Source organism: Gossypium raimondii, chromosome 1 (genome assembly GCF_025698545.1).
Source record: "Gossypium raimondii isolate GPD5lz chromosome 1, ASM2569854v1, whole genome shotgun sequence".
NCBI classification, from domain to species: domain Eukaryota; kingdom Viridiplantae; phylum Streptophyta; class Magnoliopsida; order Malvales; family Malvaceae; genus Gossypium; species Gossypium raimondii.
In genome coordinates, this window is record NC_068565.1 from 29,508,003 (window position 1) to 29,523,030 (window position 15,028).

The window sequence follows — 15,028 nt, forward strand, 5'->3', positions numbered from 1 at the left end:
GATAAAAACCCCCGAATGGGACACTATCTTTTGTTAAAGATTCGAAACCAACCTCCCTTTAACAAGAACCGTAACCAAATTGATAAAATACATAAATGTTGAGGACTAATTTTATTATTTTGCAAAAAAAAAAAGCCACAATTCGACAGAAGAGTGACAACAAAAATTCAATGTGAATAACATTGGTGGCGAAATTGAAAATTTTAGAATTGAAAGACCAAAACAAAAATCACACTAATATTTGGATGACGAGTGAAATAATAATGAAGATGATAATATACATAAAATCACCTAAGATGAGAAAAATTTTGAAGAATCAACACAACACAACACAAACCCCAACAAAATCTTATGTTCCCCCACGGTTACAAGATTTGAAACAAAAAGATTGCATTACCAGTCTATATCACTACAAATTGTGAGATGAAGTTTCTGAGAGTTAAAAGAAAAAGGAAAGGTGGTACATGAATATCTTCAGCATCTCTGGATCAATCATCCTCACAAATCGCGAGGGAAATTGCTGACTTGCCCCTCTTCTAAAACATCTTTGTTGTTTATCTTGTAAGCTATCCTTATGCGCATGACCAACGATTTCTGAAAGTTAAAATAGATAAAAGAGTAACTAAGCCTCTCTAAAAGACCCTTGAAAGATGGATACCATCGAGAGATTAACATTATGAAAATATTAGTTCATGGCATATTTCCCAAACAAAGTTAGCCTAAACCACTCTTTTCTTCTAAAGGATAATACATGCACATGCAAGCATCGTTCCATTGATACAGTATAAATCTAAGACAAATACTTATTAAAGTTAAAAAGTAATAAAGAAGGCCAAGCAAGCATTGATAAACTAACTATAGTGCGAAAAACATGCTTAGTCAAAGTATCACTTTGATTCTGTCAAGTGCTTAATCCCTATGTTCAAAAGTTTAAAAATTGCTTTTTTATGATGAAACAATCATAAAAAGCTGCTGCCACAACATGCCAGTTAGAAGAACAGAGAGCACCACTAACAATATCATAGAGCAACTTAACCAAGACTATATATATACATATAAAATCATTTACTCAAACTCGGTACATACCTTCCCATGTTGGCTATTAGTGACTTTCATACTTTGAATGATGGACCCATTACCACTTGCAGGCAAAGTATTGCTACTAGCAGGATCCAAATGCAGCTGAAGAAACTGCCGAGTTTAAAAGGAGTAAGTGTATCAGCATCACTAGTATTCAAAGAAGTATGCAAAATTCTACATAATAACTCACAATTTTCAATTATTATTTTCAAGCAACGTATCAATATTATAGATTTTATGAAATTAATGAAGCCTAGATTTTAGGAACTCTCCAAACAAGGCCAAATAAAGGTATTCTTGAGGCATACTGAGAACTAGTAGTGAGGACAGTCTTTAAGTTTCAAATTGCAAAGTTCCTAGATTGTCACATAAATCCATAATAATAAAGCAACAGAGAGAAAACTGATAATGCAAAATCCACCTCTAACGGATGGCACTGAAACACAATTATAAATCCAATTCAATGATCATTTTTAAGCAACATGTCAATATTATAGATTTTGTGAAATTAATGAAGCCTAGATTTTAGGAACCCTACAAACAAGGCAAAATAAAAGTATTCTTGGGGCATATAGAGAACTAGAAGTGAGGAAAGACTTTGCAAAGTTCTTAGGTCATCACATATATCCATAATAAATAAAGCAACAGAGAAAACGGATAATACAAAATCCACCTCTAACAGATGGGACTGAAACACAGTTGTAAATTTCTATACTATTAAGTACATCAAGCTCATAAATGACCATCTTAAGTTACCTTAGGAACTGCCGCCTGGAAAAGAAAATCATTATAAACATTAGGTGACAGATTTGTAAAAATAGCTTGGATCAAAGTTATTTGTGGGTTTCCTGGTTGCTTTGAGATGTTGAATGTCATCCTTAGAGTGCTGCTCTCATATGCAACTAATGAAGGATAAGCTGGTCCATTTTCCTCTGCCAACAGAATGAGAATATATAACTACTTTGGCAACTACAAAGGCTACAACATCTGCCATGGAATTCTAAACTTTAAAATTTACCCTTCTTTTGAGGACTGGGGCCAAACCCGTCCAATAAATCCATCATTGGAGCAGGACTTGCAGAAGTGGCATTTGGAGAAAGTGACGTAAGTGATGCAAGGCCATTTAAATTGACAAGTGATGCTTTGTCGTCTTGAATGGAGGACAATATGTTAGATGCAGATGAGCTGCTTTGTGCAGGAGGAGATGTTCCAATTGACAAAAGATCCAGCAGAACATCCGTACCAGCTTTTGGAGGCTGACTTGTGCCTAAAAAGTAGGAGATAAAATCAGCCTTCTTTTTAATCAACGGGGTAGCAGCAATGCTGAAAATATTTCACTTTAACTGTGAACAATATATTTAAGATTTTAATGCCTATGCAATACAAAGTTTTATTACAATGACTAGGAGATTACTTATTTTCTTTTAACATTGTTACACACCTATTATACATACAAAACCAATTTGGAACTCATAATATATTGATAGGGAAATCAAATTTAAAAGTGACTTATGTCCTTTATGGAATAATCCAAAGAGTTGGTTTAAGTCAAAAAGTTACAGGCATTTTCCTGAAAAATTGTCCACTATGATTATCGGATATAGATGATGGATGCTCAACCAGATAAACAAAAAGACTAAATACTTGGTTCTTGAACAGATTTATTAGTTATTATCCTGAAAATGTTAGTGTCAGGTACTAACGCTGAAAAATCCTGAGCATGAACAATAAGGTAATTCAAAACATAAACACATGCTTGAAAAAGTAAAAATCACTCAAATGCTTCTCAAATGTGCACCATTACGCATCCAACTTACCTGGTGGTGCAGAAGCAGGGGATAAATCAACACCAAGAAGATCCTGAAGAAAATCACCACCAGAAGAGCTAGGTGCAGGGGCATCTGATGAACTTAGGTCAAGTAAGTCTGCAACAGGAGCTGCAGCTGGTTTAGCAATTCCATTTGGAAGATTACGTGCTGTCCCAGTGGAAGTTGAAACAGATGTCGGCAACGAGCCAGCTCTCCTTCCACTGAAAGTTGCCTCATCCAAAACTGGCATCCTCTCAACCAGTGCAGATCTGTACAAATTCATCCATCAGCTTTGTATTTCACAACTATGCTATGTTGCTGGAAGCCTTCTAAAAGGCTATGAGGTGCAACTAAAAAAGTTAAAAATTAATTATACCTAATGTTCTGATGCTTCTGAAGAATGCAATTAAATTCAATAGATCTCTGTTGCAACTCAAGCACAAAGCTTCGTTTATTCTGGAGTATTATATCCTTGATCCTCCTGAAGATACCAATCAATGAAAATTTATTTTCCTCGTGCCAGATAAACGAAAAACAAAAAATCTTCAATTACATCAGGCAGAATTTTCAAAAATAATTAAGGACAGTTAAAACAATTTGCCAAGAAATGAATTCAAGTTAGATCACGTTTATAACAACTAGGGTTAGAATCTGTGTGTTGCTTTGGTATTATTGTCCGCTTGAGGACAACTTTTAGAACAATAGATATAAAATAAAACAAACAGAATACCAAAGTACAAATCTAATCCATTACATGCAAAATAAGTAAAGACGGATGTACAACTTCAAGTCCTTCAGATTATATCAATATATAACTTATATAATAGAATATAAACATAACAACTCATCGAATAAAATTTAACTTGTAAAACCATTTGACATTTTTCTTACTATTTAATCATCATATATAGTTTTCTTTTAATTCAAACCCTAAGTTTTTAAAAAAATACTTACATGAACCCACCTCATATTATTATTGAATTTTTACCTGTAATTTACCAATACAATAATTTTATTTGATAAGTTAGAAACAAAATTTTCAAAAAAAAAAAGAACTAATCATAATTTGGTGTGTGACAAAAATGAGAGTTACTGAAATAGTGGCACAACGAAAATGACATGAAAATTATTTGAATGATGCAAATATAAACATGACACAATATAAAAAGCAATTACGACATGAAAATATATGACATGAAAAAATATATGACCATGTTGAAATTTATAAAAAGCAATGACGACACTGAAGTAGAAGTTTTCTGAATGATGCTAATTGGACTGGTGATTTCGGACACAATATAAACATGACACAAAAACAATACAATGCGAAAAAATAACACTTAACACAAGAGAAAACGCTAATATGTCAAAGTCTGCATAATATAAAATATTGATCTATCAATTATATATGTGGTACCAAGAATTTGATTATAATAGGAAACAGTAACACATACAACATGTGCTACTTAATTTTTTTTGTTTTTCAGAATGTGGAAATATCAGACATGACAATAAACAAATAACATAAATAAGCACAACACAATTAGGGGCGGGCCGGGCAGGGGGATAACACAACACAAATGCATCATTGTTCAAATTTTTAATATAATGTGTCAAAGTTATATATTACCTTAAATACGATTATAATATGAAAAAACGACACAAATATAACAACTGATAATTATTTAAAAATATGAAAAATTAAGGAAGCTTGCAAATGCTTGCCATGTGGCAAACAAGATTTTCCCCACAATTAGGGTTATTTGAATTGATCATCATACAGAATGTAAAAACAAAATTTGAGAGTTATTTGAATTGGCAATTTTGAATATGAGAATTAATTAAAACACAATATGAAACGAAACTATAACACAAGCACGAATGTTCAAACGTGCCCAAAACATAAATAAAACAATTTATTAATGGATACAATTTTATATATAATACCTTAGATAAAATCATGAACAGACAATAAAAGCAACATGAATAAAAGATCTTTCTCTTTCTTTTCTTCTTTTCTCTTTACTAGCAATAGTAATAACCCTTTAATTGCAAAAGCAATTGATGATGAGATTACTTTTATTTTACTTATAAGATGTCAAAATATCTGCTTATAAAAGACTTTCTTTTTTTAACCCTAACAAAGCTAAGCTACTGGAAACGTGTGTAACCATGGGGAATGAGTGTGATAAATGAAAAATGCGTGTGGCAAAACATTAACTTACTCTGAACAAGAAGGAAAACGAGAAGAGAGCTTTAACAGAGCAATCAAAGCCATTGCTTTAGTAGTGAGATCGGAATTAAGGCGCTTAATAGAAACCTCTAAAGCATCCACAGCATCAGACTCTGTTACCTGCAGTATAAGAAGAATGTAGGGTAATAGGACTAAGCATTCAATTTACATAATGCAGCCACTGTACAAATAAGCAGGATCCTGACATGGACTTTCAGCTAAGCATATAGCAGGTTAAGAATCTCTTTAGTTTAAAAATCATATTGGATTTATGTGATTCCACAAAAAAGACTCAAGAGTAACATAGAAATCCATTGGTTGACAGTTGACACCCATTATTACATTCGACTATAAGTCGAAATTATTTCAACCAGAAATAATATAAAAAATACATAAACAAGATGGTTGGGATAAAAACAAAAGGTATTTTGCTATGCCTTGTCAAAAGGAGAATGGTTCCTTGCCTATTTCTAAATCTGTAAAATCACATTACCCATAAACCCAAAATCAATGCCATGCTTGGTCCAGACTATTTTGATTAATTGTGTCTTTAGAACAGATTTGTCCCTAGGTAGCCAAAAGGTATTTGATTGTTATAAGTAATTCAGTTATACCACTTTAAAATATAAATGAAAGTTCTACAAGAAAATTCTACACTCTTATGAAGCACATGATCAGTTTACATGTACCTTACTACCAATTAAACAAACAATCCAGTTACTGGTTCTATTTACCACTTCATTACATAAAGTCAATTTAACAGCAACAAGTCACAAGTCTTTATGTCTTAAGCTTACGAAAATCTTTAATGAAGCTGAAAGGGATCCTAATAAACTTTCATCAACCAGAAGATTCTGCTAAACAAACTCAAATTCACATAATACAGCCAACTATCAGCTGTTTTTCCCTCTTTTTCTGAGGATGAAGAAGTGCGACATGATTACTTCAACTGCTTGCAAACTAACCTATGGATAAGGATGCACTTACAGTTATTGGCTCTTCAATATCAAGCATCCCGACATTATTCACCAACATGTCACCATATTCACCAATACACCAAACTGCAACTCGAACAAGGGTTTCCTAATGAAAATATCAATTTGCATTTGAATAATTAAGCAGATAAGAATACAAATTAAGACATAAAATCCAACATAAACAGAAGAACACCTGTTCTGTTGATGTTTGGAATGCTCTGTACAATGCCCTGACTGAATATCCATGGAGATCAGAAGCATTACTTATGACAACGATAAGGGCATGCCACACTTCATCTTTAACAAAATTTCCAGCCTACTAAGCAAAGGATTAATATCAGTACTCTTGGACAAAAATAATTTCTAGAAACGTTGAAAGAACTAAAAAGATAAATAACAAAAAATGCAAGTACCCAAATGTGTCAAAGGTTCATCCTGAACACCTTTTTTGTTGACAAATTAGGAATTCTCAAGTAGAAATGAGAACAAGAATCCAACAGATGGAGATTCTGAAACCAAACAAGAATAAAAGAACAAGCGTTCTATTACTTGAATGTTGCCCAATGGCCGAATCTCCTTTTGTTTTTAAGTGACACTTAAGTTTCATCAATAAAAAGAAAAATTGAAGGCAAAATTAGAATATAGTAGTGGTTAGATAAACCACTACTGGTTATAAAACTAGTTTCCACACTTCCAGCAAATTATAATGCCTATTCTAGCCAATTGCTTTCCTAACATGCAAATTCAGTAAAAATTAGGCCAGCAACAAATTACAAGTCCAAAAACCATTGACCTGGCTACTTCTCTGGATCAAAACCACAAGTTCTTAACAAATGACTAGTAGTAATGGCTTGAAGTTTCATAGGATTTCATCAATCACATTAATAAATCCTCACTTAGAAAAGCATCAGAATCCTCCGGCATTAAAGTCCTCGATATCTACATTGGGGTCACACCTCACAATCATAAACAAAACCAAAAGGACCAATATCATACCAGAACCCATTCCAAGTTACAAGATGAGCACATACAAATTGCAAAGGCCCAGCAAATTTTCAGGCCTAAGCCAACATTTCTCAACAGTGAAAAGCTTAAATTCAAGTTCTTAAGTAATGTGAGGCTTATACAGTTTTCGCTGGTGATGTTTACTTCAATTTGTCGTGGGATGGAATATCCCATTTTCAGCCTTTGATAGTTCATTCACTCAAAGGCAACAAAGTCACAGCTGAGACAGGTCCCATCACTAAATTTAACTTGAAAAATGAAGAGGGTGGACTTACGCATTTGACAGAAAATTGGGCCAAAATTTCAACCCCACCCCCCCCCCCACAAAAAAAAAAAGAAAAAAAAGGTAATAATATATCCAGTTATTTTTTAAGCATCACATAAATAAGATGCAAGAATGTGCTTCCCTTTCATTTGCAAGTATTTATACGCAACAAGATAAGATGATTAACAAAGATGCCTAGTAATCAAAAGAGTAAAGATGAAGACATGTTTTACCCCGTTACCTAATGGACACACACAAAACATTGTCATATCAAGATTGAAATAATAAGAACATCAGTGAAACAAAATCTGATACGAACATTTAAGAAAATGTAGTATTCTGCAACACCAACTGGGACAAAGACTGCAACGGATGCAGCTCAAAGAAGAGAGAAGACAGTAGAAAAAAGCAGAAAGATGGACAGGTATGAATTCTGTGGAATGTAAAAAGTAAACATCTTACTCCAACTACAAAACAAAGCTATGAATGACAAACATACCTCGGAAAGAACCTTGAGCATCTGATCAATGTACCAAATTTTCTCTGGGGAAAACCTGATGTAATTAAAATGATTGTTAATCAACTAGACAATGATCCAAAGTAATTCCACGTGAATATTTCAGCATCCCTCCATCAGCCAGAATAAAAAGAAATTGTCCAATAAACCAGAAGACAGTATCATCCAACGTTAAGAAGACGATTAAAGGAACCTCAATAAGTTTAATAAAGCTGGCAATCCATTAAAATCAACTATGTCAAATAAATGTATGAAATAATTTCCTTCACCAGGAGTGATAACCCATCCCTTTAAACTTCCCTAAAAATTAAGTTGGACAAAGGATTATACATCGCATATACAGATAGAAACATCCATGTATGCATGTACATATGCAAGCACAAACATTATACATGAAAATACAGAGCCAAGAAGAGAAAGCATATAGAAGAAAATTACAAATATATAGCATAAAAGAAAAGGCAAAGTAGCACCTCTTAACTCTTATTAGACTAACAAATAGCAGAACTTACTTTTCAACAAGAGAGCAAATCTTGGCAGTAAGAACTCCCTTAAATTCTTGATCACTTGCTTCCAAAGATTCAATTAACTCTTTAGTCAAAGGCTTCACATTGCTTTCATTCACCAGCAAGTATACAAGGTCAAGTGCCTTTTTTCGAATTGAAGCATCTGAATCCTGGAAAACAAAATGTCCAATCAAAAACTTCTTCAATAGCTGAAAACTCACTTTTTTGACAATAGTGGCACTTGAGAATAAAATCAGAGTTCAATCCAAAGCAACGAAGAAAATGCTGGCAACTCTTTTTTTTATTTGTTAGAGTACTACTGCTCAAATTTAGGATCTCTACCCAATTCCTATTCCACCCTACCCCTGATCCAAGCCCAAGGCAGATACTGGGAATTACTATATCTCCAAAATTGAATCCCTAATATGTCCAAATACCAATCAAAAGTGACCAACTAAATAATAATAATAACGGTCAAAATTCCTTTTGACTACAAAGAATTTATCCTCAATGGAAAAATAAAGATTAAATGATATCTAAAGAGTTAATTAATCCTCGCTGCTTTTTAGCTAGTAAGTCTTATTCCATCACATACGGGGTTCACCTAAAAGTAAAAAATAAATGACAACCAAAGAAACTGGGTAGACAAAAGGAAAGCAAAAGCGAACTGCTTGACTGCTTCTTTAGCAACTAAATCAGACCTATTATAATCAAGAAAAATGAAATCTAATATCCTCAGGCCGAACCTTTACACATTCCAAAATTGTTGCCCTATGTCTCTGCACTGCTTGAGCATCCACTGTAATAGCCTTCATAAGCATATTTAATGCAACATATCTGAAAAACATGCAAGGTTCAGTGTCATAATATAGTAGAGCAACAAAGAAAGTGTAGAAAGTGGCATGAAAAATCAAGATAGATTTGAAAGAAAATACCTGATATTGTTGTCACGATTTGACAAGAATCTTCCCAAGATATTGATGGCAAGCACACGTAAGCCACCATTATCTTCAATGCTCATAATGGTTCCAACACATTCATAAAGAATAGCATTTCCGGCATTTTTGTTTGACTCGATTTTTGTTGCTACCTAGAAAAGAATGTGACCACAGAGCCTTAACTTCATTAGGAAATGAAATCTTGTTGGAGACCCATGAAAGGAGTTTTCTAAGGGCCAGTTCTTCATTGCTTAAAAAAAAGCACTTCTGACTCCAAAAGCATTTTTGAAAGAAAAGCTGTGAAGAATAAGCTGCTTTTGGCTGAAATTTTTAGCTTTTCAGAAGTGCTTTTGAAAAGCACTTCTGAAAAGGAGAAGCTAAAAATTTTAGCTTTTCCTCTCCCAAAAGCACTTTTGGTGCTTAATTACTTTTTCACCCCTCCAATAACATAGTATTTTTCTTTTTTTTTTCTTGTAGCTTAATTACAATTGTGTTAAAATTATTAATTAAAATTAAAAAATATATTTTTTAAAATACTAATTACAAATATTTAATGGTTATATTTAAATATTTAAAACATAGTTTATATATTCTAATTAAATTTTATAAATAATTAATATTTATTGCTTAAAAATATTTACAATTTATATTTCATATATTAAAATATTAACAAGTTATAATAATTTTATTATTATTACTAAAATATAATAATATTAACTAATTTAAATATTATTTAAATGCATATTTGTTACTTGATAATAATATGTCTAAAATGGACATTTTATTTCTCAAAAGCACTTTTTGACAGCAATGCTAAACACCCAAATTTTAAACCAAACTTTTCAAAAGTACTTCTCAAAAGCACTTTTCCACAGCACTTTTCAAAATTACTTTTCAAAAGCAATGAAGAATTGGCCCTAAATGTTTAGCTTCAAGTCCTTTTCCAGAATTGAGATTTTGAAAGCAATATCCAATATACTCCAAATAGTACAATCTTTTCAATTAACACGCTCCAAGCAATCTCATCAAGGTACTTCTCATGTGAAGGAGCAAAATTTGAGGAACGCCCAGTTTATTTTCTACCAAGGACAAACCTTGTATTTTTTTCATCATGCAGTACCATCTTAAACCATGTTTTTAAAGAGAAATATCATTCCTCAATAGAGCAATCTTTTTTTCCTATTTCTTTACAAACCTCTAATAAGAAAATTCAGTGATCCACAGACAATGAGCATGCACAAAAGAAAAAAAAAAAACCGAAAATGAAGAACTTAATGTTGTCAAAATGAAAATCAAAACAAAAACCTCAATGCAGTTAATCATTGGTGAGAGAAACAATATAGGGATATGCATTATGCTTAAATACTTCTTTCATGAATTTGACAATATTACAAAAAAAGAGATAGCCACAACATACCTGAGCAAGTATGTCATTCATACAGTCACTAGCATCAGCATCTCCCTGGCCCAATATCCGCAGAAGCTTAAGCAATCTTATATGAAGGAAAGGATCTGTAATGCCAGCAATGTCATACTCAGGTGCATAGGGACTGTTTGCCATATCCTTCAGAGTTTTGACCAAACCTTCAGTACATTTCTGCAGTGATGATAAAAGAAGCTATTATCACAATTAGAAAGTTGATGCATTATCCATTTTTGACAAGTTTCTTCCCTCTGAAGTCCACAAATATGATTCAGTTCAATCTTTAAATGATACAAAAAAAGGACCCTAAAGGCCAAAACAAGTTCGTAAGTCCTATAAACCAAATTATAAAATTAGCCTGAAGCATCTTAGTATCAAAAACCAAAGGATAGCCAACAGTTTAGGACATAACACCAGTAAACCTGATCCCTTTCTTCAATCCTTTCGATGGTAAGTACTCTCCAGCCAAAACCAGAACAAAGGATTGCTGGTAAAGTAGAGATGGTCCAAACAAGCAAAAGCAAGAAGTAATATTTCCAAAAATTTCTTAATTATGGCTTTTTCTTTTGCAGGGTTAGAAAATGTTTTTATATGCTCAATGAAGTGTTTGTCTTTCTGATGCTATAGCTATATTCTTATATATCCATAACCAAATTACCTCTCTAAAATATTCAAGGGCTTCTGAACTGACTTTACATAGATCGGTACAAAGTTGAACTCCTGTTATTAGGACTCCATGATGCTTTTCTCTAAGTAGTGAAGCAGCAGGATTTATAAAGTTTTCAGCAAGGTCTGGAACTTTTTTTATGATCCGTATGGAACACAATGCTGCCTACAAAAAACAGATAGAGTCAAGAGGAGTCAAAGATTGAAGTCAGATCGCTCAAGAAAAGATATAACCTAAAAATTATCAGATAATGCACAAGATGAGAATTCATGAACAAATGCAAGTTGGCATGGCCAGAAAGAAAAGAAGAAAAGAAAGTCAGTATGATCAAATTAATCCTCCAACAGGATAACAAGTAGTTGTTTATGAACCAATTTAGTACATCAAAATGCCTTCAGAGAATGGCTGGAAACAGTCAACAGATGCCTTTCCCTTGAATGAGTATGTGCAGCAAATTCTCCTGCTTAAGATAAATGGGCAGAGAAAAATCCGGATTTCATGGAAGCAGCAGGCATATGAAGGTTGCATAATTAAAACATACAGTTTGAGGTCTTAGTCATGTGGCATGTGGATCATGGATTCACATGGATGTTTTTAACCTTTGCATTGACAAGATTACAAAGGTATTATTGGAAACAAATAAAGAACAAAACCATGATACTTGAAGAGCTCAACAAAACAAATCAAAACTTTCCAACTCCCGTAGAAGAAAGGAGGAGGAAGAAAGTACCTTTAAGAGGGATAATTAGCAATGTTTAAGCTTGTTAAATTCACAAATCCTGAAATCTGCCTCCCTTTTCCTCCTTTATTTTAAATCTCATTGAAACAAAAATCAGTGGCCAACAGGCCCTCGAATAAAGAATAGAACACACTTACTTTCTTCCGGATATTTGGATCTCGAAACTGCAGCAATCTTTCTACTTCTGGTGCAAGGTCACGGGCCATTTCAGCCGAACAAATATTTCCCAAAGCACAGAGAGCAAGTCCTATAATATACTGGTTTGAATGATTGAGATCTCTGCATATAAGTTAAGGTTTCTGAAAAACTAAACCATATCTCTCCATTTTCTTATTTGTACCCTTGGTAACACCAGCCTACCAGGGATAATGTTATTCACAGAGAAAAGAAATGGTAAAGGGAAAAGGAAATGGGAACAAATTAAGCTTGAGAAAGTCTACATGTAGGATACTGCTTTAATGAATTTGTTACCAACATCAGAACCTCTTGTCTTTCATCAAGAAGCAACATAAGACCAAGATATCCAATCCTCTTCTCTGGAAATCCAGAAGACGCAATCAACTTCAGGCACTCCATTTGGCCAAAATGAGTGGGATATCCAAGCATGTGAATGAACATGAGCTTTGCCAGGTTACGGTGCCTATAATCTTGATCATTTTCACTAATAGCAGCACGAATAGCAGCACACTCTTTCCTTACAACAGCACGTTCTTCTGCTGCAGTTTTGCAAGAACGTATAGCCCGTATCATGTCCCTGCATTGGAGCAGTAAGTACAACAGTTTCAACTGATATGCATATAAACTAAAGTCAAGTCAATCGTTCAGTTTCATTGATATAACTTGGAGCAGAAAATAGACAAAATATGTGTTAGTCAATAATTTGATTATTTCAAGCAGGGCAAAAGGTGGGGGGGGGGGGGGGGAGCTTATTCCCTGAATTGTTTAGGGAGAACAAAAGTATTCTTAAAAACCAGCCATAATACCTGGTTGAGAAGAAAGTTTTCAAACCATAGGATATGAAATCCATGATCCTCTTTTCTTCTCCCCAAAAAAATTACATATAACTAAGAGATCCCATTTTGCAATTTATACAAAATGTTCTTGTCAACAATTTCTGGAACACACTACTGAACTACGCATGGGAAGAATATCAGGACATAAATCATTTGATGAATAATGACAAGGAGGTTGAGATCTTTATATCCACAAAATATGGATGAAATCCAGTAAACTAATGCAAAGAACTGACTTAGAATTCCCTAACAGGGAACGGAGGTTATCATTTGCAAATTTGTTTAATCATACTAAATTTATATAGAGAAAGATACAACTATTCAGTTACATTGCAACAGATACAATCACCTAGCAGTCTACACAAGGAAAAGTAAAAAGAGAATTCAATTTTGCGATAGTTTCCTAAAAGTGTGATAAGTGCTACAAATCAGTTTGAACATATAACCACAAGAATTTCAAGTACAACCGTACAACCAGGATATTCTGATTGTACCTTTGGTAACCATATTGGAGGATACTTACATAAATGACTACCTTGACTATATTTTATATCTAAATTGCCACTAATTGCTGATGTTGAAAGGTTCAAGATCATATAAATATCCCAAAATGCTGTATAACTTACATGTCTATGGTGCAAGAAGTTGAGGAAGTATGGATAGTAAACTGGTGGATGTTTTCGTTTCCTCTCTAGAAATTTGTACCTTAAGCACCAATGGTATTTGGCGCATCATTCGATATTACCAATATTCATGAAAACAATAGATCAAGCTATTGTCAAACCCATTACTATATGAATCTGCTGTAACTTCAAATATTTCTACATTTTCACCCATAGTTGCAACTAATTCAAAGCCAAGCTAGCTTGAAGAATGGAATTATGAAACCGAAATTCCTAACAAACTCCATTCGGCTCTAAGTTCAGACGCAATCATCTTTTAAGTAGCACTAACTACAACCGAACCCCATAAAATTTAATCAAGGAATCAAAACAAATTGCACAGAAGCCCAGCTGTTTTAATCGAAAAACCAATACATTCAAATAAAAACCATCGTGTTCTTGATCTGACCTTCAAATTAAAAGGAAAAGGGAAGACAAAAAGAATAAATTGCAACGGAAGGATTGATGCTCACCGTAGACGAGTACCGGACGAGAAAGGATTCATGATTGGGTCCAGGATTGAAAGTTTTGTAGAGAGCTCGAATCAGATCCAATCAATTAAACGCTGCAAATAAATCAATCAACGAACTACGGCTACACGGAATTAAACCGAATTTCTTTTCAAATCTAAGATCTGCAGTTGAAGATCCAAAAGTTGGAATTCGGAGATCTAAGAAGAGTAAAGCAGGCAGAGATTTGGATCTGAACGACAGAGAAAACGAACTCTCTGTTCTCCTTTTCTTTTCTTCTTTTTTTCCCAGTGACAATGAAAATGCTGCCTGCTTCTTTTGTCTTTGTAAAACAATTTTTAAAAAAAGAATAATAATAACTAAATTATCAAAAGAATGTCGTGATTTTTATTTTTATTTTTATTTTTATTTTTACAAATACATTTACAAGCAATTCGAACTCGGCCTTTTAAGATCCAAAACCTCAGCCCAATTATATCAAAACCATATTCGTAGATTTAATTGTCATATTTTTATAAAGGCTTAAATATGCGAATGGCCCCTGTACCCTATTAAAATTTAAAATTTAGTCTCTACATTTTAATTTTGAGACATTGAGTCCTTGTATTTTTATCTAAAAGTCTTGGTCTTCTCCCTAACTTTACCATTAAAGTTAACAGTGCCAAAGGTAAAATAACTCTTTTAACCTTTAACATTTAGAATTTTTATCAATTTGATCATTATCC

The 15,028-nt window shown here is 33.3% G+C and overlaps 1 protein-coding gene across 1 annotated transcript; it reads right to left on the reverse strand.

The window, feature by feature from the left end:
• Nucleotides 1-253: 253 nt before the first annotated feature.
• LOC105785548 (AP-1 complex subunit gamma-2) lies at nt 254-14,633 on the reverse strand. The gene is made up of 18 exons (XM_012611655.2): nt 14,307-14,633; nt 12,610-12,912; nt 12,296-12,437; nt 11,411-11,584; nt 10,747-10,926; nt 9,327-9,481; nt 9,138-9,228; nt 8,398-8,561; nt 7,868-7,922; nt 6,292-6,414; nt 6,109-6,204; nt 5,114-5,241; nt 3,265-3,369; nt 2,898-3,157; nt 2,099-2,347; nt 1,837-2,012; nt 1,087-1,191; nt 254-594 (listed from the first exon to the last, which is right to left on the reverse strand). The coding sequence occupies exons 1-18, from the start codon at nt 14,336-14,338 to the stop codon at nt 499-501; spliced, it is 2,634 nt and encodes an 877-aa protein (XP_012467109.1). The 5' UTR covers nt 14,339-14,633; the 3' UTR covers nt 254-498.
• Nucleotides 14,634-15,028: the final 395 nt, after the last annotated feature.

Bases quoted from the DNA above. Each gene is read 5' to 3' on its own strand.
- LOC105785548 (XM_012611655.2), bottom strand. From the start codon at position 14,338: ATGAATCCTTTCTCGTCCGGTACTCGTCTACG. The intron at 8,562-9,137 runs GTTCGGCCTGAG...TTTGTTTTCCAG, and splicing joins CAATTTTGGAATGTGTAAAG to GATTCAGATGCTTCAATTCG. The intron at 7,923-8,397 runs GTAAGTTCTGCT...TAATTACATCAG, and splicing joins ATTTGCTCTCTTGTTGAAAA to GTTTTCCCCAGAGAAAATTT.